The following is a 25,553-nucleotide window of genomic DNA, read 5'->3' on the forward strand; positions in this document are numbered from 1 at the left end:
CTGGTGTACAAGATACACTACACGACCAAGGTACCCATGTACATGTCAAAATACTTCCCAAAGGTCAGTGAATACCACGATCACAACACCAGAGGGAGCTCCACAAATCATGTTAAACCCAGATTCGGCTCAAACAAGGGACTAAACACGTTTCGCAATTATGCCACATCAATGTGGAACGCCCTACCCAAAGCTGTAAAGGAATGTGAATCACTACCCACTTTCAAAAACACTCTCAAAGAACACCTACGGGAGACTGCAATTCGAAACTGGCCCCTACAAATGTCCTAACCCAGTTGTACAGTAAAGACGAAGTATGGCTTTGTCAGTATTCCAATGTACTGATCTCTGGTCTGCATCCCCTTAACAATTGTATGTATTGAGCTGTACTGTACTGTACCCATTCTGCAATCTGTTAATAAACTTTTCAATCAATCAATCCCTTCGTCTGCAGTCTTGAATGTGGGATCTTAAGGCAGATTTTACTGTTTGATCTGAGGGATCTGGAGTTGGCTGATTGGACCAGGAGTTCCTTTATGGAAGCTGGGGTGGGAGACCGTTTAGGGCTTTGTAAGTGAACATGAGGATCTTGAAATGAATTCTTTGTTTTACCGGGAGCCAGTGTAGGGATGCAAGGACTGGGGAGATGTGGTCCCACTTTGCTTTGTGCTCTGAGCGTGCAGTGGCCCTGCAAACATAAGCGCCAACAACAGGGTTTTACATGTAAGGCTGTGATGGGCAGAGTTGTTATTTCAATATACCGTACTTCTCCAAATTGCATTTTGCCTTGAGAGCATGTGTGTGTGTGTGTGTGTGTGTGTGTGTGTGTGTGTGTGTGGGTGGGTGCGTGTGTAGGTGGAGAGGGGGCACAACTAAGCCTGCAGCACTGAGGGGAGTAGAGGGATAATTGAAGGACAGATGAAAGGATGGAGGAGGGATTTCAATATGCTGGCTGGAAAGGGGACACACAAAAAAGACATCTGCAAGATGCTTACAAACTGGGGCTTCAAGAGGAGTGTGCTCTGACAAGGAGAACGGATGTGTAAGGGTTCGGCAGCATTTTCGTAAGAGTTGCATGTGGCCAAATTGAAAATGAAAAAGCTATTCAAAGCCTTGTATTTTTCACTGACAGATACACAGTGCCTGGTCATTATGCTGCTTTACCCCTTATGGCGTGAACAGAAAAGGATGCGTACATGTCTGATACAGAATTAATTTCCATTGCATTCAGAGATCTCCAGGGTTCAAACAACCAAAACACAATTATCCTCCTCTAAACCAGTAGGAATGCCTTTCATCTCTGATGGCTCCCATTGTGAAATGTATTTACAATACAAGGATGTTACAATACTTCCATTGAATATGACAACAACAACAACAAAAGCTATAGAAGTTATGTCAAATTATTCATAGTCTTCCCCTCATGTAAATATTTTGGGTTTTTATCTTTTTAACCAGAGTTATACTGCAGTTTGTAACGTAATGGTCTTTGCTATGGCAAATTGCTCTTAGAAATGGGAGTCAACCAAACTTGTTAAAGTGTACAGCATGTGAATCAAATGTGGGATTGTTGTGACAAAGCTACAGCATAGAATTCTAAAGAAGCTAATCAAAATCCTTACTCCTGATTCCCCCAAAACACAACACTGCAGTAAATGAACTCATGCTGAAATTCTTCTTTCAACATGAGATCACTGCAATAACCAGAGGAACGTGCCAAAAAAACAGGGTCCAACTCATCTGTGAACTAAAGAGCACTTTCAAGCATTTCTAATTGCCACTTCATCTGCAGAAAATGAAATGTCATGTTTATCTCCAATCCAGTTAAAAGAGTTTCTCACACCAAGAAAACCTATTTTATCTTTTAGTGGAATGAACATTGCCGGCATCAGAATACATTTGACTTCTGGTCTTCATATAATCTATCAACAAAACGGGGGGAACAGAATGAAGAACAATTAAAACAATTTGCGATCATGAAATGTTTGGAGTCTAGAATATCTGATGAGTAATCGGTAAACATTATTCTTTTAAGTATAATTTTCTTCTTCTATGTCACACACACACACACACACACACACACACACACACACACACACACACACACACACACACACACACACAGTGCCCAACCCCCATCTCCTCTCACTCCTCCTCTCCTTTCCAGTTGCAGTGACAGGTGGCTCTTAGGGACGCAACAGCTGCACAAAGGAGTCCCACTGGGTACTTTCGGGGGGACGGGATGTCCCCTCAAGCATGCCGATCTGCCCCCTGCCCAGACCCCCCGCCCCCCCCCCCCCACTTGGCAGATGCTCAGTGGGATCTACAGGTGGTGGATGGAGTGCCTCAGTTGGGACAAGAGAAAATAAATGTTATGTCACTTTTCCTGAAGGAAACCAGGACAAATATTGATTCTAATTTAGCTGTACATGTTACAGAGCTGTAAATGTTACAGTATTTGACCAAAGAATGTGCCTGAACCATTATCTGATTGGCACTACATTTTTGCAGTCAGTAAGAACTCTGTTTTGGGTGGATGATGATTTGTTTGCCGTAATCTGGAATACACCCATTAAATCTAACTAATCTAGTGGGAAATATGGAGTTTTCAAGTACTTTTACACAAATATACAGTTGAGTATCTTTCTCCATGGAATCGTTAACGTCAACATCTGTAACATGTAACCCTTAAACAGCTACAGTATTTTAGTTATTGCCATGGGTGAACAGTGCCTTAACCCTTTCACTGCCACACGACAGAAGGTTAACCCTTTACTATCACACAACCGATGGTCAACCTTCTGTGTATTGTCGCAGTGAAAGGGTTAACCGTTTGGTAGTGCGGCAGTGAAAGGGTTAACTTAATCTGTAAAAGAGCTGACTAAGTCCAAAGGTGCCACCATGATATTATCCTTTACATATTTTGCACCATCCTTTCTCAATACGCAATACTTTCAGCCCTCGGCTTACTTTAATCCCCCGAGCTGGAGAACAGCCTACCTCTGCATATTTTAAACATTCTGATGGGAATCCTAATTAAAGTGAGCTTGCTGCCCTCTCCCAGGGTCAAAGGTCAACAGATTTAACAACAGAGGTTTTGAGCCTCTCTATTTTTGTGGTCAGTGTAGGCTACCCGAGATGGACATAGGTTACTATTTTTTTTTAACAATACATAATGTCAATCAAGTCTGGGTTGTAGATTATAGCCTCAGTACTCATTCTGAATAATAGTTTGTGAAGATATTTGTTCCTTTCTTCCACAAATCTACTGTAATCTAGCCCATACTGGTACGTCTATAACCTGTAGACTACTCTGGATAATTATATAAATGTCAGGAGATCTGAATTTACAGCCTATATATTTATCATGCTTTTTCGGCATGGAAAGTTTTGGATAGGCTAGCTGTGTAAACCGTGGACTGCATGCGCGTTGTTAAAGCGGGTGGGCGAATAGAAAAGGGGTTATACAGCGACACCGCGTTATGTATCTCCTAGTATAACCTTGTTTAAAAGGTTAGAATGAAACTGAAGCTAATTATATTGCTTTTACAGTATCCGCTTCTTATAACAACCCAGCCGATACAATGTTTGAAAACAGACATGCTGTCCACAATATTACTCGCACCCCTCTCGTAGTAATGGACTAGCCCGATCCGGAGGCCAGCGAGGGACCAGTTCGTCCGTATCATCAGCTGTTGTGTGTCGGACGGAGGAACTTCCCTTCACTGCTCCCTCACGAATCTTCCCAAAGTCCCCCCCTGCTGACACCAAGGCAAGCTCAACTTTTTAGGAATTAATTGTCGCATCCACGGGTGATTTTTGTCATCAACTGCGGGGTGTGTGTGTGGTGTGGTCGTCTTCTTGTCGGTTTAGAGAACCCTCGCCACACTATTATCTCCAGCGCTTTCCATTTGGAACTAGGGGCGCGCTGGTCATCATCATCACCACCCGGAGTGACTCAAGCAACTTCTCTCCTTCTGCCTGAGGAATGAGGAGACCGTCGGAGAGGAACAGCAGCCCAAACCCGCAGGTTTGAATGAACGAAATGGAAAGCAAGGATATCGATACTGATCTGGAGGAAAAAGCTCTGCCAGGAAAAGCAACATGTAAGTCTTTGGACTTGGAGTCCGACTCCACACACTAGATAGGCTATACGCGAAATCTGTGGTTGGTTGCATGTGTTTGGGTCTTTTGAAACATTGTAGCTAAGAAATGGCCATTTGCAACAATGTTTAGAAAACAAACAGCGCCTAAACAGCCACTTCGTTGAATACATTCATGCGCGCTGTTCAAGTAACATTTAAGATTCCATGTCTGGTGCATTGTTGCCTGACTGGCTTCATCAAATTGTGAATTAATTAAATTGGTGCAACCTTGGGAAAAGAGTGTCTACAGAAAACACAAACCTACACGATGTACTATCCATAATAACCAACCTCAAGCCACTAAACCAAATTATAATCCGGATGACAACAAAGAGCATAGAGCTTTTGATAACATGTTCTTTCAGCTCAGTTCTCTGCCTGTGTTGTCCGACCATGCTCACTCTCAGAGAATGGATTCATTCAACCATTAGAATGATAATAATACAAACAGCTCTTGATGAGGTAATCTGACTAGTCCCCCCCCCCACTCATGGTTATCCCACTAACATTGTGCAGTCACCGGTCTGGCATCCGTTCTTCCCCTTTCTGCCGCTCTATGCCGTAGTACGACGACTACCACGTCATTCAGGTATCACCCCTGTGTCTGTTTTCCTAAAAATGTAGGACATTATTATTATCTTCCTTCAGCCGCGTGTCTTTCTCGAAGGGGTGCAGAGATGCGTCAGTGATTCCCTGGGATCAGGAAACCGTTCAGGGGCAAACTGCAGCAGTGCACTGAGCCAACTTTTATCATTCTGGTCAGATCGACCTATTTACTGTGGAAGTATAAGGTGTATTTACACATACAATATGAGGTACAATTAGACATACGAGTTAGGATCCTGCAGTTCTAGGTATGTCTTTCTGTTCATTTAAAACAATAGCCCTCTCGGTACCCTTCCATAACTGCCCAACTCAGTGAAGGTGAGATTGTGTATATGGTCATGGTGGACATCAGATTATGGGAAGAGGTGTGCCATAACACTACACTCGACACTGTAAGTGTCCACCCATTGTATATGAGTACACTGCCTTGTTCTGTAAATAGAAGGACGCAACACAATGTGATCTTGTCTCTGGGACAACAGAAAACGTCCTTCCTCCTGGACAGACAACAGGGCTGCTGTGGGGGTTCTGGCCTGTTTTGGCTCCGTGTCAGGGTTGGGAGGAGGGTAGCAGAGCTCCACCCTGGCCGTGGGAACCTCGACCAGTGGACTGGATCCTCTGCTGTGTCGAGCAGCCACGTTCCACACAACATGGCAACATGAGTGAATGAATGAATGAAAACTTTATTTAACAGATTGCCGAATGGGTACAATACAGTACGGCGCAATACACACAATTGTTAAGGGGATGCAGACCAGAGAAAGACGTTTGTCTTGTTTACATCGGGGTCCCCCATTTTCAATTCATATAGACATTTATGACATACACAACATACATGACATTTATGGCATAGGGACATATTGGTATTTAGTACTGATATATTTGTGACATAAACGGTATTCAAATATACAGTACTGTTACCCCTAGACCCTGACAGAGTATATACATATGATGGGGAGGGGACTGTACATTAGGAGGGGGTGGGTGGGTGGGAGAGAAACAGGAAGTACCTTCATCATCATAATGATCCTGCACTGACATAAGTCCTCTTGTTTCACATGATGTATGTCCGTCTGCCACACAGTCATGCTCTCTCTCCCCACCCTTCTTGATACAATTATCAAAAGCTGCTTCTGCAGTCGACTCTTGATGATTCACGGCCAGCAGAGCCACAACGGAAACAAAGGGGCTTCTCAAGCAGCCTTCGATGAGTGATCGGTCTCGTTGAAGATCTCTGTTGCATAACTCGAGGGCATGGACAGCCAGCCTGATTGCTCCTCTTACCTGTTAACATGCAAATGTTTTTGTGTACAGTGTCTGATGATGAAGGTGTTTTCTTTTGAGAGGACATTTTACTTGACTTTGATACACATGTGATGCAATACTCATTTTGAAAGGGTGGAGAGAATTCCTTCTAAACATTCATCTCAGTGAACCCATTACTTTTGTTGGGCCATTTTCTCCCCAATTTAGTTGTTATGCCAATTCCCCATGTGTATCACAGTTCTGGTCGTTGGACTCAGTCTGGGGAGGATGTAGACTACCGTACCACATGCATCTCCCAATACATGTGGGCGCCAGCCGCTTCTTTTCATCGGCGAGGAGTTTCACTGGGAGAGCGTAACACGTGCAGAGGTTCACGCCATCTCTCCCAGACCCCCTCCCTGCTGAACAGGCGCGCCCTGACTAACCAGTAGCAGTCGCTATTGCAACGACCAGAACTCATACCCCACGGCTTCCCACCCGCGAACACTGCCAATTGCGTTAGTAGGAACGTCTGACCAAACCGGAAGTGCCGCTGCCAGGAATTGAACCTGTGTCTCTGTGGTGTGTCTGCAAGTGCTTTTACTTCTACACTAAGCAGCCCTGACACATGACTTTCTGATTGATAAAATAAATCTCTGTTTTATTTCCCCCCAGAGATTTGTCAATGATGGGGTAGAATAGTCCTTCTCATTATAATTTCAAGTTTAATTAAAATACACTTGATGCACCTCATTAATTGTAAAAGTTATCTACCTCACTTCAGTTCACATAGACTAGAGGCACTAAAGACAGGTCATTGGATCTGTTCTTGTTGTGAACCAGGGGCCCTTGGAGAGGAGCAGCGGAGAGAGTCTGGCCTGGCATTGTGGAATTCTGCTCCGTCAGGACTTTTGAAGAACATCTTCTAATCCCTCTTTTCTTTAGATTCGGCATTCAGGCATTTTCCACTCTGAGCTCTCTGTTCCGCCACTCATCCCATTCACCATATTCACATGGCAGCCATTTTGCTCTCATACCTGGCTCAGATTGGGGTCATTTCCACGCTGGGAAGTAACAACAATTTTGTTCTTACATCGTGCTCATGTTGGGTTCCTTTCCACCCTGGGAACTCAACCTGAGCATGACATAAGAGCAAAATGGCCACCGTGTGAATATAGTCGATGCCCCTGGAGTAGGGCTGCACGATTAACCGATTTTAAATCGAAATCGCGATTTGGAATGATGCAATTATCAAATCGAAAAAAGAAAAAAAAAAATCGCATTTTTTTTTTTACATTTATTTAACCAGGAAGTCCCATTGAGATACAAGATCGGTTTGGGAGAGGGAGGTAAGGAGTTTTAGATTGTGTTGTGAAGTTTAGACTTCAGAGAGGGAGAGTAAAGTACAGAAAAAAAGGTACCGTTGGTTGGGTACCGGTATCGATTCCCAGGTAAAAAGAAAAATGTTCAGGCTCTGTGTCCTGAAAAGTCCCACCGCCAGATGCAAGCCGCATTTTACAATAAACCTCTGGGGCTGCTTAAAAAAAAAAAAAAGTATCGCAAATTTTATCGCAATCGCAATATCTGTCAGAAAAATCGCAACTATTATTTCCCAAAATCGTGCAGCCCTACCCTGGAGTCGATCTGGTCTTCCTCTTTAATCTTCCTCTGTTAACCTGCAAGTCTCAGACCGGCCGACTGAGATCAATAGTCTTTTCTTTCCCTGTTAAGGTTGGCCATTTTTAACACACTCCCAGCTCACCTGTCTAAGGCTGCGGTTACACTAGGGCCATTTTCGTTTAGTTTCATTAGCTTTTCAGAACGCTGCGTATTGGCAGGCAAGTAAGAGTTAAGTTAGACGTCGTTTTGTCTCGTCTACTATATACATGTAGTACAATGCCAAAGCAGTAGGCGGCGATGTAGTTCAGACATGAAGGCCATTTTCAACCAATCAGAAAAGGTTGAACGCTCACTACACTTCCTGCTTAAAAACAACAAAGTCACCATCTTTAACACAATGGCGCCCGACCACGGAGACCTCCGTGTTTCGATTCCACCCGTTGTGGACAGAAGCATGGATATATCCGTGGCAAGTTGTTTTTGCTTTTATTCCATTTTAATAACCTATTCAAGGTCGCCGAGCGGCACTGCAGATGTGCCCTACTCTTTGAATTCGAGAGTGCAATACCGGCCAGATCCTCTTAGGGGCGCTATCGCGATAATGCAGTGTGCCCTGTGGCTGAACGGAGCATTTTTATTTATTTTTTTACTTTCAATGGAGTTTTCAGTTAGCTCGATTCTGGATGTGCAGCATGTAGCTTGGATTACGTTTTGGATTGCGGATTTCACTATGCAATAAGGGGATTTATCATCAGCCAATGGACATATCGATCTACCAGATGGCGATCGATAACGGGGAAATGCTCGGGGGGATCCAACCGGCTCATGGTAAGATCTTTTTCACGTAAATTACAGCCCGATCAAGCCTTGTTATGATACGATACGATCGGCCTATGTGGCTACTTAGACGAACACAGTTATTGGTAATCAATAATAAGAAACGGCGTCCCCCGCCCCCCCCTTTCATGCATACATGCTTGAGGATCGTGCCGATCATATGCAGTTTGAGTTTTAACTGTAGCATCTGTATAACGGAAATGCCATTGGATATAACATTAGTAACTATTAGCCCTTTATCTCGCCTTCCAGGAAATATACTAGACCAAATGCCGTTTAACGCTTATATTCACGGCGCTATACAATGAGAATGTATTGATGAGAAAATTATTTCTTTAATCCATTTTGAAGGGACGGTTTATGGTCCCAATTGACGATGAGAATGGACAGATAGCAATACTATAAAGTATAGATTTAGCTTTACAAACAGCCCCACGTCTGTTTACATTTGCCGGTCCTCTAGAGATTTATTAGACGCATCCCAATGGCCCAGAACGTGTTAAATACCTCGCGTTAGCCATTTAGCCAACGTAGCATTTATTTTTCAGCAAAGAAAGTGTAATACAAGTGCAATAAACAAAACGGATACATTCACTGTGTGTTCTGCCTCTCATTTGTTGATGAAACAAAACCAACATCAACACAATTTACCACCAAGAGCGGATAGTTTAGTCTCACAAAAAGATCTCCGATGTTGTTAGCTACATGCTAATGTGAATGGCATTCTCCATGTATATAGTTAGCATCGAGGCTATTAACGTAGTAACGTTAACGCTATTAGAAATGGATGAAAACTTTATTTAACAGATTGCAGAATGGGTACAATACAATACGGCTCAATACACACAATTGTTAAGGGTATGCAGACTGTTGTAGTTTTGGACTGGGCTCCTTATAACAATAACTTCACAACACGTTGGTAGCCGCAGCTACTTGGTACAGCTCTGCTGTAAACACTGGAAATAACCGTGCAGGTCTCTACTGCGCATGGGCATTGAGCAAGAACGGCTCCGTATCCGGCTCACGCAAATTACATGGCACCATTGTCGGCGAGTTTCGGCGAGTTTCGAGAACGAAAACACCTTTTCAGCGTTCCCGCTAGGGAAACGTGTTTTCCTGCCAACTGCGTTTCTTTTTAACTTTGACATGCAAACGTAATCATTCAGCAACAAAAACAAAAACAAAACCCCCAGTGTAACCCTGGCCTAAAACGGTTACTGTTGTCAGTTGAGTCAACGGACATGGTCCGTTTGGATGCCTGTCGGGAATGGGATGAATAGAAGCTAGTGTGGCATGTGAATGTTGGATGTAGACAGGGAACAAACGTAACTTTTTGACATACCAGCCATTTGGCTGGTAGATTTTAAAAACTACCAGCCAGGCAGATTTTTTACCAGCCAAAAATTATAAATAGCTTTTTAGTATATCGCCATGTGTTATTATTACTATAATACTCTCATATGCTATTTTCAATTAATATCATAAACAACATAAGGAATATTAGCATAATTTTGAGTGGACTGAAGGAATGAGTCAGCATTAATAGTTTTAAATGCAAATAATTTGTTGAAACATAGAAGTGGGGTCGGTTGGGAGGACACACACACACACACACACACACAATGGGCGACCCTGATGTAAACAAGACAAACGTCTTTCTCTGGTCTGCATCCCCTTAACAATTGTGTGTATTGAGCCGTACTGTATTGTACCCAGGGCACGAAATTTACTTTTTGACTCACCGGCCAGTGGCGGGTAGATGGGAAGAATCTACCCGCCAAGCATATTTCTTACCTGCCAAATTTTTTTTGATTAAAAAAAAATATATATATATATATATATTTTATATACATTTCTTTTTTAATAAAATATATATTATATAATCATACTTGTAGTTGTATTATCTGCGAGACATCGCCACCACGCAATAAGTCAAAATGCTCGCTATCTGCAAACAGCTCCACTGTCTGTGTGTATACTTGAGTAGCCTCCAGCTCCAGCAAGGATTCTCCGGCGCTACAGCTAGACCCTATATTCAGCTAGAACCTACATTCAGCATGCAAGGATTCTCCGGCGCTGCAGCTGGACCCTATTGGTATAATGTTACGGTTCTTTGGTCAAATCACATTCAACATGCCCTCAGCTAGAATAGTATCCCGCTGCAGGGCTGGGCGGATATGACTCGTTGCCATGTTTTTTTTCAAAATAAGAGTATCATACGAACCGAATGTTGTTAACTGCCGGAGCCATCGATATTATGACTGGAGCTGCACTTGGGGCGGAAATGAGACCCGCACAGGATTTTCAAAATAAGAGTATCGTTATGAACTTGATTGATTGATTACACGCCACACGGCGGGCAGACCTCTCAGTGGGAGGCGCCAAAACGTAAAAACTGAGCGCCAATGGCGCTTGGCGGGCTCTAGTTTCGCCCCCTGATTGTACCCATTCTGCAATCTGTTAAATAAAGTTTTCATTCATTCACACTGTTTCAACTCACCACCCCGTATCATATTGTAGTCTAGTCTGTCTTCAAACTTCCACTCCTCTCGAAACTTTTTTATATTTGAATATCAACATTATCTGTCCATCCTCAGTAATCCTCAGTTTACTATAATATACTCCTGACTGACTTCATCGTCTTTCCAAACGCATGCACACACACAGGGGAGGAAACTAACTTTTTGGCTTACCAGCCAACTGGCGAGTATCTGATTTTTTTTACCAGCCAAACAGATTTTTTACCAGACAAAAAAAATCGCTAATTGTGATAATTACTTCTTTGTACGTCTTCGTCTAAATTGATTTTCAATCATAGTAAATTAATCACACTGTCTCTAGTCTTCAAAATATTACATCATTAAATCACATATTAACATGAAAGAGGGAACTATTCTGGACTGGGTTGGGCTGAACTGGGCAGTGAAAGATGCTGGGTTGGGCTGGTCTAGGTTATACTGAATGATGAATTGAAAATGAATTGAAAATGGGGGACCCTGATGTAAACAAGACAAAAGTCTTTCTCTGGTCTGCATCCCCTTAACAATTGCATGTATTGAGCCGTACTGTACTGTACCCATTCTGCAATCTGTTAAATAAAGTTTTCATTCATTCATTCATCACAGCTCAACTACTAGGAATGTGTGTCTGACTCTTAAGTGCAGGAAATATTCATCAGAAAGGGGGGACATGATGGAGGGAATGGAAAGAGCAGGTTTGACAGGAGCAGGGTTGAAGGGCATATTCATATTGGAGTGTGGAGGAAGTGGACAAGGCATTAAGCAAACAGGACTGAAATGGGGGACCCTGATGTAAACAAGACGAAAGTCCTTCTCTGGTCTGCATCCCCTTAACAATTGTGTGTATTGAGCTGTACTGTATTGTACCCATTCTGCAATCTGTTAATAAAGTTTTCAATCAATCAATCAATACTGGTTTGGGCTGGTTTAGGTTGGACTGAGTTGGGCAGTGAAAGAACCAAGCATTTCACTGTAATGTAATAGCTAAATAAAACAACTTGAACTTGACTTGTTACATTTGCACTCTGGTTGTATGCCAAATGTATTCTGGTTGTACTGTACTTGTGCTGTAAGATGACAATACATTGGAACCGAATCGACAACGCTAGGGGTTCAGCAGGTGTATTCTGAATGCCAAGTATGACAACATCACCGTTGTGAAGGGCATATGGGCGAGTGGTGATATGGGGGGAACCCCGGTAATAATAAAATGTCACTCGGCTGCATTTAAGCAAAGCCGCTCAGTATAGTCGTCCACTATGTTGAATGCGTGTTATGGTAGCTTGTTACATGCTAGGTAGCTAGCCGGCTAATGCTGGTTGACTTGTCATTCTCATCCGACTCGAAGGAGACGCGTCGCGTGCTGTTGTTCGCCCCCATGTCAGACCGCACTGATATCCGAAAGCGACGACTCTACATGCAATTATTTTCATCCACTGATGTGTTTTTGTAAGTTTGTCTACGTTGTCAAGCCGGCTGCCGGTGGCAGGAGTTTGTAGGTCTGCGCGCAGTGGTCTGTCCACTTCCCCTAGATGGGCGACATCTTCTAGAAAATGAGTGTTCATTGGAGGAGCTTAGAGCGCATCTGTACAACGATGATGTTCATTGGTTATGGTCTGATTATTATGTGGCGCAAATGGGAGGAATCAAGGGGGGAGTCAGAGTTCGGTTTGTGCCAGTGAGCGAATCAGCAGATTGCAGAATGATTTTTTTGTTTTGTTTTGTAATTACTAATACTCGCCAGACTGGCGAGTGCTCTTCATGAATTACTCGCCAAACGTAAAAAATACTCGCAATTGGCGAGTAAAGTGGCCTAATTTCCTCCCCTGCACACACACACACACCCTTTTCCCAGTCCACACTGTCTGTTGTTCTCTGGCTCTGCCTCTGATCAGTATTAGCTTGTTAGCTTACGCTAACTTAACGTTCATTTCGGGTGATGTGGGCATAAAGGAATGGCGACGATGCAAAGCGTGTTAGATGCATTTGACCTGTTGTGAGAGAAAAAAAACACCACGGACTTATTTCGGATCGCAAAATAGCCGCACTGCTGTGTAGCGCTGCTCCTCTGCTTGACCGACCTGCGCCGCAGAAAATAGCATGGACTGGGCGGATATGACTCGTCGAGTTGCCACAGTTTTTTTTCAAAATAAGAGTATCATATGAACCGAACGTTGCTAGCTGACGGAGCCATAGATATTATGACTGGAGCTGCGCTTGGGGCGGAAATGAGACCCGCACAGGATTTTCAAAATAAGAGTATCGATATGAACTACACGCCAGGTGGCAGGCAGACGTCTCATTTTTACTCGCCAAACCTTAAATCTACACGCCATTGGCGCTTGGCGGGTGCTTATTTTGTTCCCTGGATGTAGATCATTTAAATAAGGATAGGTTTGGTTGTAGCGTGTTGCTGCCATGTTGAAAATATATTTGAAGAGGAGGGTAGGCTACTGGAGCACATGGATCATCTTCAGTTTCCTTTGTCGGCTACTAATAAAGAGAACTAAAGATGACCCATGTGCCCCAGCGCTCTCCTCTTCAATTATCCAGTCGTGTCTTGAAAATCACCGGGCTCTTATCTTCATAAACAGCTTGAACCTATTAATTAGAATCCATTAACGTGTTCTTCTAGCACAGTGTTTCTCAACTGGTGGATCGCGACCCAAAAGTGGGTCGCGGGGCCATTTTGAGTGGGTTGCGGATGTGTGTAATTTTTTTTAATATATATTAAAAAACGTTATTTTTTTATACTTTTTTTTGCACTACCTATCTTTGTGAAAGTGGCTTCTCAGCTCTGGTCCAGCTGAAGACAAAGCGGAGGAACTGATTGGACATTGAGCATGACCTCAGAGTTGCTTTGTCTACCATCACCCCAGACGTTGAGACTCTTGTCAGGAGCAGGGAGCGAAATTAACTTTTTGACTCACCGGCCAGTGGCGGGTAGATGGGAAGAGTCTACCCGCCAAGCATATTTCTTACCTGCCAAATTTTTTTTGATTAAAAAAAAATATATATATTTTATATAAATTTTTTTTTTAAATAAAATATATATTATATAATCATACTTGTAGTTGTATTATCTGCGAGACATCGCCACCACGCAATAAGTCAAAATGCTTGCTATCTGCAAACAGCTCCACTGTCTGTGTGTATACTTGAGTAGCCTCCAGCTCCAGCAAGGATTCTCCGGCCCTGCAGCTAGACCCTATATTCAGCTAGACCCTACATTCAGCATGCAAGGATTCTCCGGCGATGCAGCTGGACCTATTTATAACGTTACCGTTCTTTTGTCAAATCACATTCAACATGCCCTCAGCTAGAATACGCATTCAATCAATGTTATAAGACATTGATATCAGGAGCTATCTGTAGCTACTGCTAGCCCGGTAGATAACGTTAAGACAATTTAGTTTACTGGGACAGATGGATCAACGTGAGCTAGCTAACGAGGGAACGGAGGTATTATGCACTCGAGTAGACTATTGCTGGAGCATTTGTTGATATCAGCAGCTATCAGTAGCTAGCCAGCTAGATACCGTTAGACAATGCCTCGTCATGTATTAAACTAAAAGTGAATAGTTGACTGGGTCATTGTTTAAACAGTAACGTTAGCTCTTGGAGGTCCGATATAGACTAGAGCAGATGGAAGTAAACAAGCCAAATGATAGCTTCCGATTGGTCATTTGCTTTTTTTCTCATGAAACCAGTCACGTCACTCTACTGTGATTGGACCGTTGACTTGAGTGCGATGTGGGACTTGTAGTTTTTTAACGATCTCGCGGCGGAGAAAAAAAAGACGAGCGGCTATAATCTGTACTCGCACAAGAGTATCGTTATGAACATAGATATCTATAGTTATGAACTACACGTATACACGCCACACGGCGGGCAGCCCTCTAAGTGTCATGCGCCAAAGGTAAAAACAGACCGCCCCTGGCGGGCGGCGGGCTTTAGTTTCGGTCCCTGGTCAGGAGCAAACAACATCCCCAGTTAAATCCCATTAGTTCCCTGGGATGTTAAGCTAAGACGTCTGCTAAGAAGGATATATTATTTATTATTGCATGGCGTTTTAACATTCGCCGAAATGCTTGATTGTGATTGGTCAATAGCGCTCGTCAGAGGTCCGTTATTACTCTTTAAAGGATAACTCCACTATTTTGGGAAATTAGCTTATTTAACATCTTCCCTGGAGTTAGACAAGAAGATGCATACCTTTTTTGTCTCTGTGCGTGCATTTTAGCTTTGGGAATAGATGCTCCGTTAGCATAGCTTAGCTTCATCACTGGAAGTGAGGCAGGACAGTAGCCTTACAGTGCCTTACAGTGTATTGCAAGGTCTGACATTGACCAAACTTGATATGCATGACCTTGGTGGGCTCTAGGTCAACTCCTGAAAAGGGGGTCAATGTCAGACTTTGCAATCAAAAGTTAGGGGGCTAATAACCCTTGCCATAATTTCAGTGCGCCCCTAACTTTTGATTGCAAGGTCTGACATTGACCCCCTTTTCAGGAGTTGACCTAGAGCCCACCAAGGTCATGCATATCAAGTTTGGTCAATGTCAGACCTTGCAATACACTGTAAGGCACTGTAAGGCTACTGTCCTGCCTCACTTCCAGTGATGAAGCTAAGCTATGCTAACGGAGCATCTATTCCCAAAGCTAAAATGCACGCACAGAGACAAAAAAGGTATGCATCTTCTTGTCTAACTCCAGGGAAGATGTTAAATAAGCTAATTTCCCAAAATAGTGGAGTTATCCTTTAACGGACCTCTGCGAGCAATAATGACCGCTGTGCGCAGCTGTTCGCAATCAAGCCCACTGACATCAGTGCAATCAGACACTGCCGGCTGCCGGGGAAGCTGCCGGCGATGACAGGGCGGAGCGACAGAACAGAACTGCGTCTGCATTTGATCTCGTCTTGTCGATGGTGTAAAATGAAGTATATTGTTAGTAAGTTAGCCATGTAATAAGCTGGATAAAGCTATACTTGGTCATTGTCGCAAAATAATTGACCTTCACTACGTTTAAAGAACACCTCGGCGAGGCGCCTCAGTATTCTAAACTCCGTGTCGGTCAATTATTTTGCGACAATGACCTCGACATTATCCCTTACTTATTATTATTATTATTTAATTTCATTGTTTCATCTTACTGTAGGTCTGTTATGTTAAGCTAAGAAGTCTGCTAAGAAGCATAATTATTTATTATTATTATTTTATTTCATTGGGTTTTTAGCCCTAGTTGCACTTTTGTTGCAACCCCAGTTATCCCATTAGTTCCCCCAAACTTAGGTCTGTTATGTTAAGCTAAGAAATATGCTAAGCATATTATTTATGTAAGGGATAATGTATAGCTACGAGGTCATTGTCGCAAAATAATTGACCGACAGAGTTTAAAATACCGAGCCGCCTCGGCGAGGTGTTTTAAACGTCAGTGAAGGTAAATAATTTTGCGACAATGATCGAGTATAGCTATACATTATCCCGCTTATTACATGGCTAACTTACTAACAATATACCTAATTCATTTTACATCGACTCGCAACAGTAACACTGGTTCTGGCTCCGCTGAGTGCTCGTCGCTCCGCCCCCCAGCAGCTTCCCCGGCAGCCGGCAGTTTGCACTGATGTCAGTGGGCTTGATTGCGAACAGCTGCGCACAGCGGTCATTATTGTGGGCTTGATTGCGAACAGCTGCGCACAGCGGTCATTATTGTCCCACAGCGGTCATTATTGTCTGATAACTGACCTCTGACGCGCGCTATTGACCAATCACAAGCAAGCATTTCGGCGAATGTGAAAACGCCATGTAATAATATTATTTAATTTCATTGGGTTTTTAGCCCTAGTTGCACTTTTGTTGCAACCCCAGTTATCCCATTAGTTCCCCCAAATTTAGGTCTGTTATGTTAAGCTAAGAAGTCTGCTAAGAAGCATAATTATTTATTATTATTATTATTTAATTTCATTGGGTTTTTAGCCCTAGTTGCACTTTTGTTGCAACCCCAGTTATCCCATTAGTTCCCCCAAATTTAGGTCTGTTATGTTAAGCTAAGAAATCTGCTAAGAAGCATATATTATTATTTTATTTCATTGGGTTTTTAGCAATAGTTGCACTTTTGTTGCACTTTTTTGTGTTTATTTCATGTTTTGAAAGATTGCGTATTACTTAGGGTGACCATATTTTGATTTCCAAAAAAGAGGACATGCTGGCCCCAGCCTCGAGATACTTAATGATACTTTGCACAATCGAAGCGGGCATGGCCACCTTCATTTCACTATGTCTTGTGTACTGTACTGTATGTGATGAATAAACCTCTTGAATCTCTACTCAAAGTTTACTCAAAGATGCCTTTATTGTTTTAACATATGCTTGGAAACATACACCCAGAAAAGCGGCAATTTTTTTTATACTTGAACTTGAGGACTGCATACTTTTTTTGCAAAGCTTATCTTTATACATTATGCTTATAGCACATGCATAAGCCTGGTCTCTTTTGTAAGATAACATTCTGAAGTTACTAATGCAAAAAAGGAAAATCACTTTTAGTGCTAATGAAATAGAGTAGGGATGCACGATATTGATTTTTTGATATCGATACCGATAACTTTATGCTCCTCAAGCCGATAACCGATACCGATAACCGATATTTATTGTATTATAATTTTTTTTTAATATATATATTTTTTTGTATCAACAATTTATTTTTTTTGAGTATTTATAAGCTCCGACGTCATCGGTACTGCTATCGGTACTCGAGAAATTATGGAGTTTTTTTTGAGGAATTTAAATGTCGCAAACTAATCTTGTTGGCCGTTTTCTATATCTCTCCTGCCTCGGTGTCTCTGCCTGCGCGAGGAGCGGGCTGTGCTGTGCTCACACACACTCACTCACTCACACACACACACACACACACACACACACACACACGGGTGCTGCCGAGTACAGACAGCTCTGCTCTCATCATGGCGGACAGAACGAAACGTTCAAAAGTCTGGGTCTATTTTACTAAAGTCGATGCTGACAACGCTCGTTGCCACAAGTGCAACAAGACATTTGCCAGTAATGTATAAGCGCTGGTACTTGTCAATGTGGCTGGCGGGGAGATAACGTTAGCTCCGAGTAGAATAATGGCTGACAATCCGGAAGTAAATAAACTAATGAGAGCTTCCGATTGGTGGTAAGAAGAAGAGGTGGGTGCAAGCGGTGGGACGTAATTGGCAGATCGATCAGTCTGCCTCCGAATGTAACGTGACTACGTCACAGCCAAGAAAGGGAGCGCTGGATTTGTGAAAAACTCCCTGTTCCTAAACCACATGCTATCAGTGGTACCACAGTACTGGCAAAACGGGAGGAGGCTATAATAAAAACAAGCGCCATTCATCCAAATCAACCCACACCGGATTTCTTTTAACCAAAAAATTTATTATATATTATCGGAGCTATCAATAACATTATCGGGTTTATCGGGATGACGTCATAATTGCTGATATCGGCCCGATAATTATCGTGCATCCCTAAAATAGAGTAGCATATAGGTCTGAACTTGAGTTGAACGTGAACTTGTGTACTCACATTTTTCTGCAGTGGTTGCAATATCCCAAATTTAACCACATAACATGCGCCCAGAAAAGTGGCAATTTCTTTTTACTTGAACTTGAGGACTGCATACTTTTTTTTTTATCTTTATACTTTATGCTTATAGCACATGCATAAGCCTGGTCTCTTTTGAAAGATAACATTCTGAAGTTTCGTACACAATAAAGAAATCACTTTTAGTGCTAATGAGTAACATAGGGCTGAACATGAGTTGAACTTGTGTACTCACGTTTTTGTGTAGTATAGTTGCAATATTCCAAAGTAATATATATATATTTTTGTATAAGCTGGAAAACACCGCAAATCCATAGCCTGAAGGGACATGGGCTTGAAGGGACATTAACGTGTGTTGTCGGGCCTTACAAATACATTTAATTTTGATTTGATTATCAATGAGGTAGGATATCTGGAACACAAACGCACACTTTTTTAAATCGCATGCCATGAAACTCTGGGACCTGGCTGAATTTAAGACTGCACAAATCATGTTTAAAGCACGAAACAATTCACTCCCGGGTAACATCCAAAAAATCTGTTATAGAGAGGGGGGTTACAATTTAGAGGAGAGTCTAACTTCAAGAAACAGGCTGTTCATTCAACAATGTATGTATATTTCAGTTTGTGGAGTGAATATGAGTTGCATAAGATAATAGAGTGTGAAGGTATACTGAATACTGTCTATCTGTATGTCATGTATGTCATATGTTATGATGAATTGAAAATGGGGGACCCTAGGGCTGGGCGATATGGCCTCTAAATGATATCGCGATATTTTTTTGCCATATCGCGATACACGATATATATCGCGATATTTTGACATTTCCTCTAAAGCACTTAAAAATGCTTGATTGAACCCTTTGATGCATACAGTCACGCCAATATGATGATTATAATAAGTCCCTGCAACATATGTTTGCATTATTAAACCATGAAGATGCTTTAAATATATTTTCATGCTTTAATGAAAATGTACTAAGAGTAGTCTACTGACACACTAATAAAAAAAATTATTTACATCTAAGACCATTTATATAAAAACTCTTGGGTGCCTTTTTTTTGCACAGTACTGTGTTTTCTATCCACTTTAGGCAAACACACACACACATATATGTATATATATATATATATATATACACACACTACTGTGGGAAAATAATAATCACACACAAAGGTATAATGGCTTATAGCAGACTTAATGATTTTAGAATATTTCAGATAATGAAATTAAATGTTTATATCATCAACTATCCAGTTAGTATTTATACTGTCTGTAATGTTTGGCTACTTTAAATCATTGAATGGAGAGAGAGAGAGGGAGAGAGAGAGAGAGAGAGAGCTGCCGTAGGTGATGACGTCACACTCGAATGTAAACAGGAAGAGATGGAGATACACGGAGATGGAAATTGGATGATATACAGAAACTAATAAATATGAAGTTATGTTTAAACTTCTGTTGTCATGCGTTGTCAATATAACCCACCCCCTTTCCTCACGAATGGAACTAGTCTTGTGGAGTCCGCTTTGACCGTTTTCCAGGATTAGCAGCTATCGCTAGTTAGCTTAGCATAAACCTAATGGATACCTTGGTTAGCAGCTACCGTTAGCTCATTGCTCGTGTCAATTAAATTGCATGTTATTAAAGGTCCGCGCTGGTCTGTCTAATGAAATTACAACGCAACATTATATCGCACTGTACAGGCCTGACTACACTAACGTTAGCCTATAGCTCCGCCGTCCCTGCTAGTCGGGACCAGTACACTAACTTTAGCCTATAGCTCCGCCGTCCCTGCTACACTCGGGACCAGTACACTAACGTTAGCCTAATAGCTCCGCCGTCCCTTCTCGAGGAAAGCACTGCGAGTGTCTCTCGGCCGCGGGCGGCGCCATATAAACTAATACTCGATGTTCGCGATATAGTACAGTACTACATCTCGGGTAGAACAATCCGCGATACATCGAGTATACTCGATATATCGCCCACCCCTACCCTGATGTAAACAAGACGAAAGTCTTTCTCTGGTCTGCATCCCCTTAACAATTGTGTGTATTGAGCCGTACTGTATTGTACCCATTCTGCAATCTGTTAATAAAGTTTTCAATCAATCAAGGGGGTAGGAATACATATGTTTACACTTCATTCTATACTCCTGCTTGTTTGTTTTTTAATCTGTTTATTACTTATTATTATTATTTATTTTCAATTTATGTTCGAAATAAATAAATGCATTCATTCAAGATAGTGTGAGCAAAAGTATAGTTAATTTACTCCCTCGAGTCTGGCCCTGCGCGGATCTCGCAGCTGTGCCCGCACAGTGCAATACTCCAATTCAGCCATTGGGTGGGTGGCGCTGCTGAGCGGCCCTCACAGCGCGGCCGTCAGCGTGCGGCCCTGAGAGCGCCGCTGGCTCTGCGGCTCTGCAGCTGCATGCTTTTCCGGGAGTCCGGGGTGATAATCTGGCGCGCCATGTAAAAAGTTGCATGCCTGACATATCGGCATGTAACTCGAGAACCGAGGCACGGACTTTGGCGATTCAGATGGCATTCGAACGGCAACGAATATCACTTTAATTCGGTAATTTATATGTTCTGTGAAAAATGCAGTCCCGAACCTTCAGATGCTCGCAAAGGGCCGTGAAACTGAAACTAAAAAACAATGAAACCCCGGACATTCCCATGAATTTATAAACCCCCCCCCCCCGGACGCCCCGGACAGGGCGTGAAAAGAGGACATGTCCGGGCAAAAGAGGACGTTTGGTCACCCTAGTATTACTGCAATTTTTTTTTATACATAAATCATAGTGGTTCAACATTTTGGGTTGCGACTTAATTAACGTTATGAGAGCTAACGTTGCTACCTGCTGTACCCGGAGCTGCTGGCTAGCTGACGTTATGAGAGCCAACGTTGCTACACACTGTACAAGTGCATTGGTTTAGTGCACTTCCTACTTCCGGTTGCTGCTAAACAAGTACAAGTGCATTGGTTTAGTGCACGTTATGAGAGCTAACGTTGCTACCTACTAGGCTTGGGCGGTATGACGGTATTAAGGTATACCAGGGTATTTAGAAATACCTACGGTATTGATTTTCAATACCGTCCGTCACCGTCAAAATCACAGATGCGCTTCAGTTTCTATAACAGTGAAACGGAGTTTTGAGTGTAGTGCACACACTGAGTGTAGTGCACACACTCGCCAGCAGAGGGCGAGACCGCTCTAGTGGAGCGAGTGGGTCACAACGGTGTAATGTTGCGACAGTGCTGTGAAAATACCGTAAAGCGTTGTGACGAGAGCAGTGTTGTTGTGGTCCTTGTGGAGCAATCAGTCTCTTATTATATGTGAACTAAAGAGTACAAGGTTTACACAACAGCCCCCACCCGCCTTTTTATTGTATTTGTACCGTCCTGTACTATCCGCTGTCAGCTGTTTATCTCTCTCTGTGAGCTACTGAGCTTGAATAAATAGCGTTAGCTCACGTTAGTAGCGTTAGCTCTGCGGCTAATCTTGGATTACCCTGAACTAAATCAATGGCTAGGTTATAAAGCATTCGAGTAGTTTTTACTGCACATAGAAGTAGCCAAACAACGGGAGCATTTCGGGAGCATATGACCAAAACCCAGGCAATTTCTAGCCCTTAAGGAATCAAATAGTCTGCCATGGCTATAGGCTAGATGCTAACGCTAAAACGGTGCGGGCTTCTACCGGTGCGGGACGGGACTATCATTCTGAGAGCTGACGATGATTTGTTTACTTGGTAACACGTAACACCCCCCCCCCCCCCCCCGCTGATGAAAATGAAAGTCATACCGTCAAATACCGTGCACCGGGGTATTATAACATAAAGGTTTGCCGGTTTGAAAATAAGGATACCGCCCAAGCCTACTACCTACTAGATATTGGTTTAGCATTGTTTTAGTGCACGTTATGAGAGCTAACGTTGCTACCTACTAGTTATTGGTCTAGTGCACTTCCTACTTCCAGTTGCTGCTAAACAAGTACAAGTGCATTGGTTTAGTGCATTTCCTACTTCCTAACTGGCTAACGTTATGAGACATAACACAAAGACGCTATGGCTTGGAAAAGCCTTATGGACCCAACTCTTTAGATGAGGGAACGGGTACATACGCATACAATACGCGACCACTAATAAAAACGTAACTACACTAACGTTATGAGAGCTAACATTGCTACCTACTGTACAAGTGCATTGGTTTAGTGCATTTCCTACTTCCGGTTGCTACTGAACGGACATGTTTGTGCGGACCTGTTCTCCCAAACTGGTCAGCAAATGACTGTTTTAATTTTTACGTTATTATTATTTATTATTATTATTTATTATTATTATTATTATTATTATTATTATTATTATTATTATTATTATTATTATTATTATTATTATTATTATTATTATTATTATTATTATTATTATTATTATTATTATTATTATTTTTTTTTTTTTTTTTTTAAACATTGATCTTAACTGATCACTGTGACTTTATTGCTTTTTATCGTTATATATGCCTATGTTTGTGTACAGCACTTTGAGCTACATGACATGTATGAAAGGTGCTTTATAAATACTTACTTACTTACTTACTTACAGGGAACAAAATAAGCACCCGCCAAGCGCCAATGGCGTGTAGATTTAAGGTTTGGCGAGTAAAAATGAGACGTCTGCCTGCCACCTGGCGTGTAGTTCATATCGATACTCTTATTTTGAAAATCCTGTGCGGGTCTCATTTCCGCCCCAAGCGCAGCTCCAGTCATAATATCTATGGCTCCGTCAGCTAGCAACGTTCGGTTCATATGATACTCTTATTTTGAAAAAAAACTGTGGCAACTCGACGAGTCATATCCGCCCAGTCCATGCTATTTTCTGCGGCGCAGGTCGGTCAAGCAGAGGAGCAGCGCTACACAGCAGTGCGGCTATTTTGCGATCCGAAATAAGTCTGTGGTGTTTTTTTTCTCTCACAACAGGTCAAATGCATCTAACACGCTTTGCATCGTCGCCATTCCTTTATGCCCACATCACCCGAAATGAACGTTAAGTTAGCGTAAGCTAACAAGCTAATCCTGATCAGAGGCAGAGCCAGAGAACAACAGACAGTGTGGACTGGGGAAAGGGTGTGTGTGTGTGTGCATGCGTTTGGAAAGACGATGAAGTCAGTCAGGAGTATATTATAGTAAACTGAGGATTACTGAGGATGGACAGATAATGTTGATATTCAAATATAAAAAAGTTTCGAGAGGAGTGGAAGTTTGAAGACAGACTAGACTACAATATGATACGGGGTGGTGAGTTGAAACAGTGTGAATGAATGAAAACTTTATTTAACAGATTGCAGAATGGGTACAATCAGGGGGCGAAACTAGAGCCCGCCAAGCGCCATTGGCGCTCAGTTTTTACGTTTTGGCGCCTCCCACTGAGAGGTCTGCCCGCCGTGTGGCGTGTAATCAATCAATCAAGTTCATAACGATACTCTTATTTTGAAAATCCTGTGCGGGTCTCATTTCCGCCCCAAGTGCAGCTCCAGTCATAATATCGATGGCTCCGGCAGTTAACAACATTCGGTTCGTATGATACTCTTATTTTGAAAAAAAACGTGGCAACGAGTCATATCCGCCCAGCCCTGCAGCGGGATACTATTGGCTTCTGCTCGTATCAACACAGAGGCAGTCTGCTCTAGTCTAGAGCGGACCTCCATGAGCTACCGTTACTGTTTAAACAATGACCCAGTCAACTATTCACTTTTAGTTTAATACATGACGAGGCATTGTCTAACGGTATCTAGCTGGCTAGCTACTGATAGCTGCTGATATCAACAAATGCTCCAGCAATAGTCGACTCGAGTGCATAATACCTCCGTTCCCTCGTTAGCTAGCTCACGTTAGCTCTATATGTCCCAGTAAACTAAATTGTCTTAACGTTATCTAGCGGGCTAGCAGTAGCTACAGATAGCTCCTGATATCAATGTCTTATAACATTGATTCAATGCATATTCTAGCTGAGGGCATGTTGAATGTGATTTGACCAAAGAACCGTAACATTATACCAATAGGGTCCAGCTGCAGCGCCGGAGAATCCTTGCATGCTGAATGTAGGTTCTAGCTGAATATAGGGTCTAGCTGTAGCGCCGGAGAATCCTTGCGGGAGCTGGAGGCTACTCAAGTATACACACAGACAGTGGAGCTGTTTGCAGATAGCGAGCATTTTGACTTATTGCGTGGTGGCGATGTCTCGCAGATAATACAACTACAAGTATGATTATATAATATATATTTTATTAAAAAAGAAATGTATATAAAATATATATATATATATATTTTTTTTTTAATCAAAAAAAATTTGGCAGGTAAGAAATATGCTTGGCGGGTAGATTCTTCCCATCTACCCGCCACTGGCCGGTGAGTCAAAAAGTTAATTTCGTGCCCTGGGTACAATACAGTACGGCTCAATACACACAATTGTTAAGGGGATGCAGACCAGAGAAAGACGTTTGTCTTGTTTACATCAGGGTCGCCTATTGTGTGTGTGTGTGTGTGTGTGTGTGTGTGTCCTCCCAACCGACCCCACTTCTATGTTTCAACAAATTATTTGCATTTAAAACTATTAACGCTGACTCATTCCTTCAGTCCACTCAAAATTATGCTAATATTCCTTATGTTGTTTATTATATTAATTGAAAATAGCATATGAGAGTATTATAGTAATAATAACACATGGCGATATACTAAAAAGCTATTTATAATTTTTGGCTGGTAAAAAATCTGCCTGGCTGGTAGTTTTTAAAATCTACCAGCCAAATGGCTAGTAAGTCAAAAAGTTAAGTTTGTTCCCTGCTTACTTACTTACTTACTTACTTACTTACTTACTTACTTACTTACTTACTTACTTACTTACTTACTTACTTACTTACGTACTTACTTACTTACTTACTTACTTACTTACTTACTTACTTACTTACTTACTTACTTACTTACTTAC

The 25,553-nt window shown here is 42.2% G+C and overlaps 1 protein-coding gene across 5 annotated transcripts in view; it reads left to right on the plus strand.

Moving 5' to 3' along the window:
• The first annotated feature begins 3,707 nt into the window (after positions 1-3,707).
• map7d1a (MAP7 domain containing 1a) overlaps positions 3,708-25,553 on the plus strand; it is a 134,315-nt gene continuing 112,469 nt past the window's right edge. For all 5 annotated transcript variants that reach the window (XM_084336443.1, XM_084336444.1, XM_084336446.1 and 2 more), the window contains exon 1: positions 3,708-4,106. In XM_084336443.1, coding sequence (XP_084192569.1) covers positions 4,037-4,106 — 70 coding nt within the window. In that variant the 5' untranslated portion in view covers positions 3,708-4,036. The remainder of the gene's footprint in view (positions 4,107-25,553) is intronic.

This window comes from Notolepis coatsorum (genome assembly GCF_963971535.1).
Source record: "Notolepis coatsorum genome assembly, chromosome: 19".
Classification (NCBI taxonomy): Eukaryota; Metazoa; Chordata; class Actinopteri; order Aulopiformes; family Paralepididae; genus Notolepis; species Notolepis coatsorum.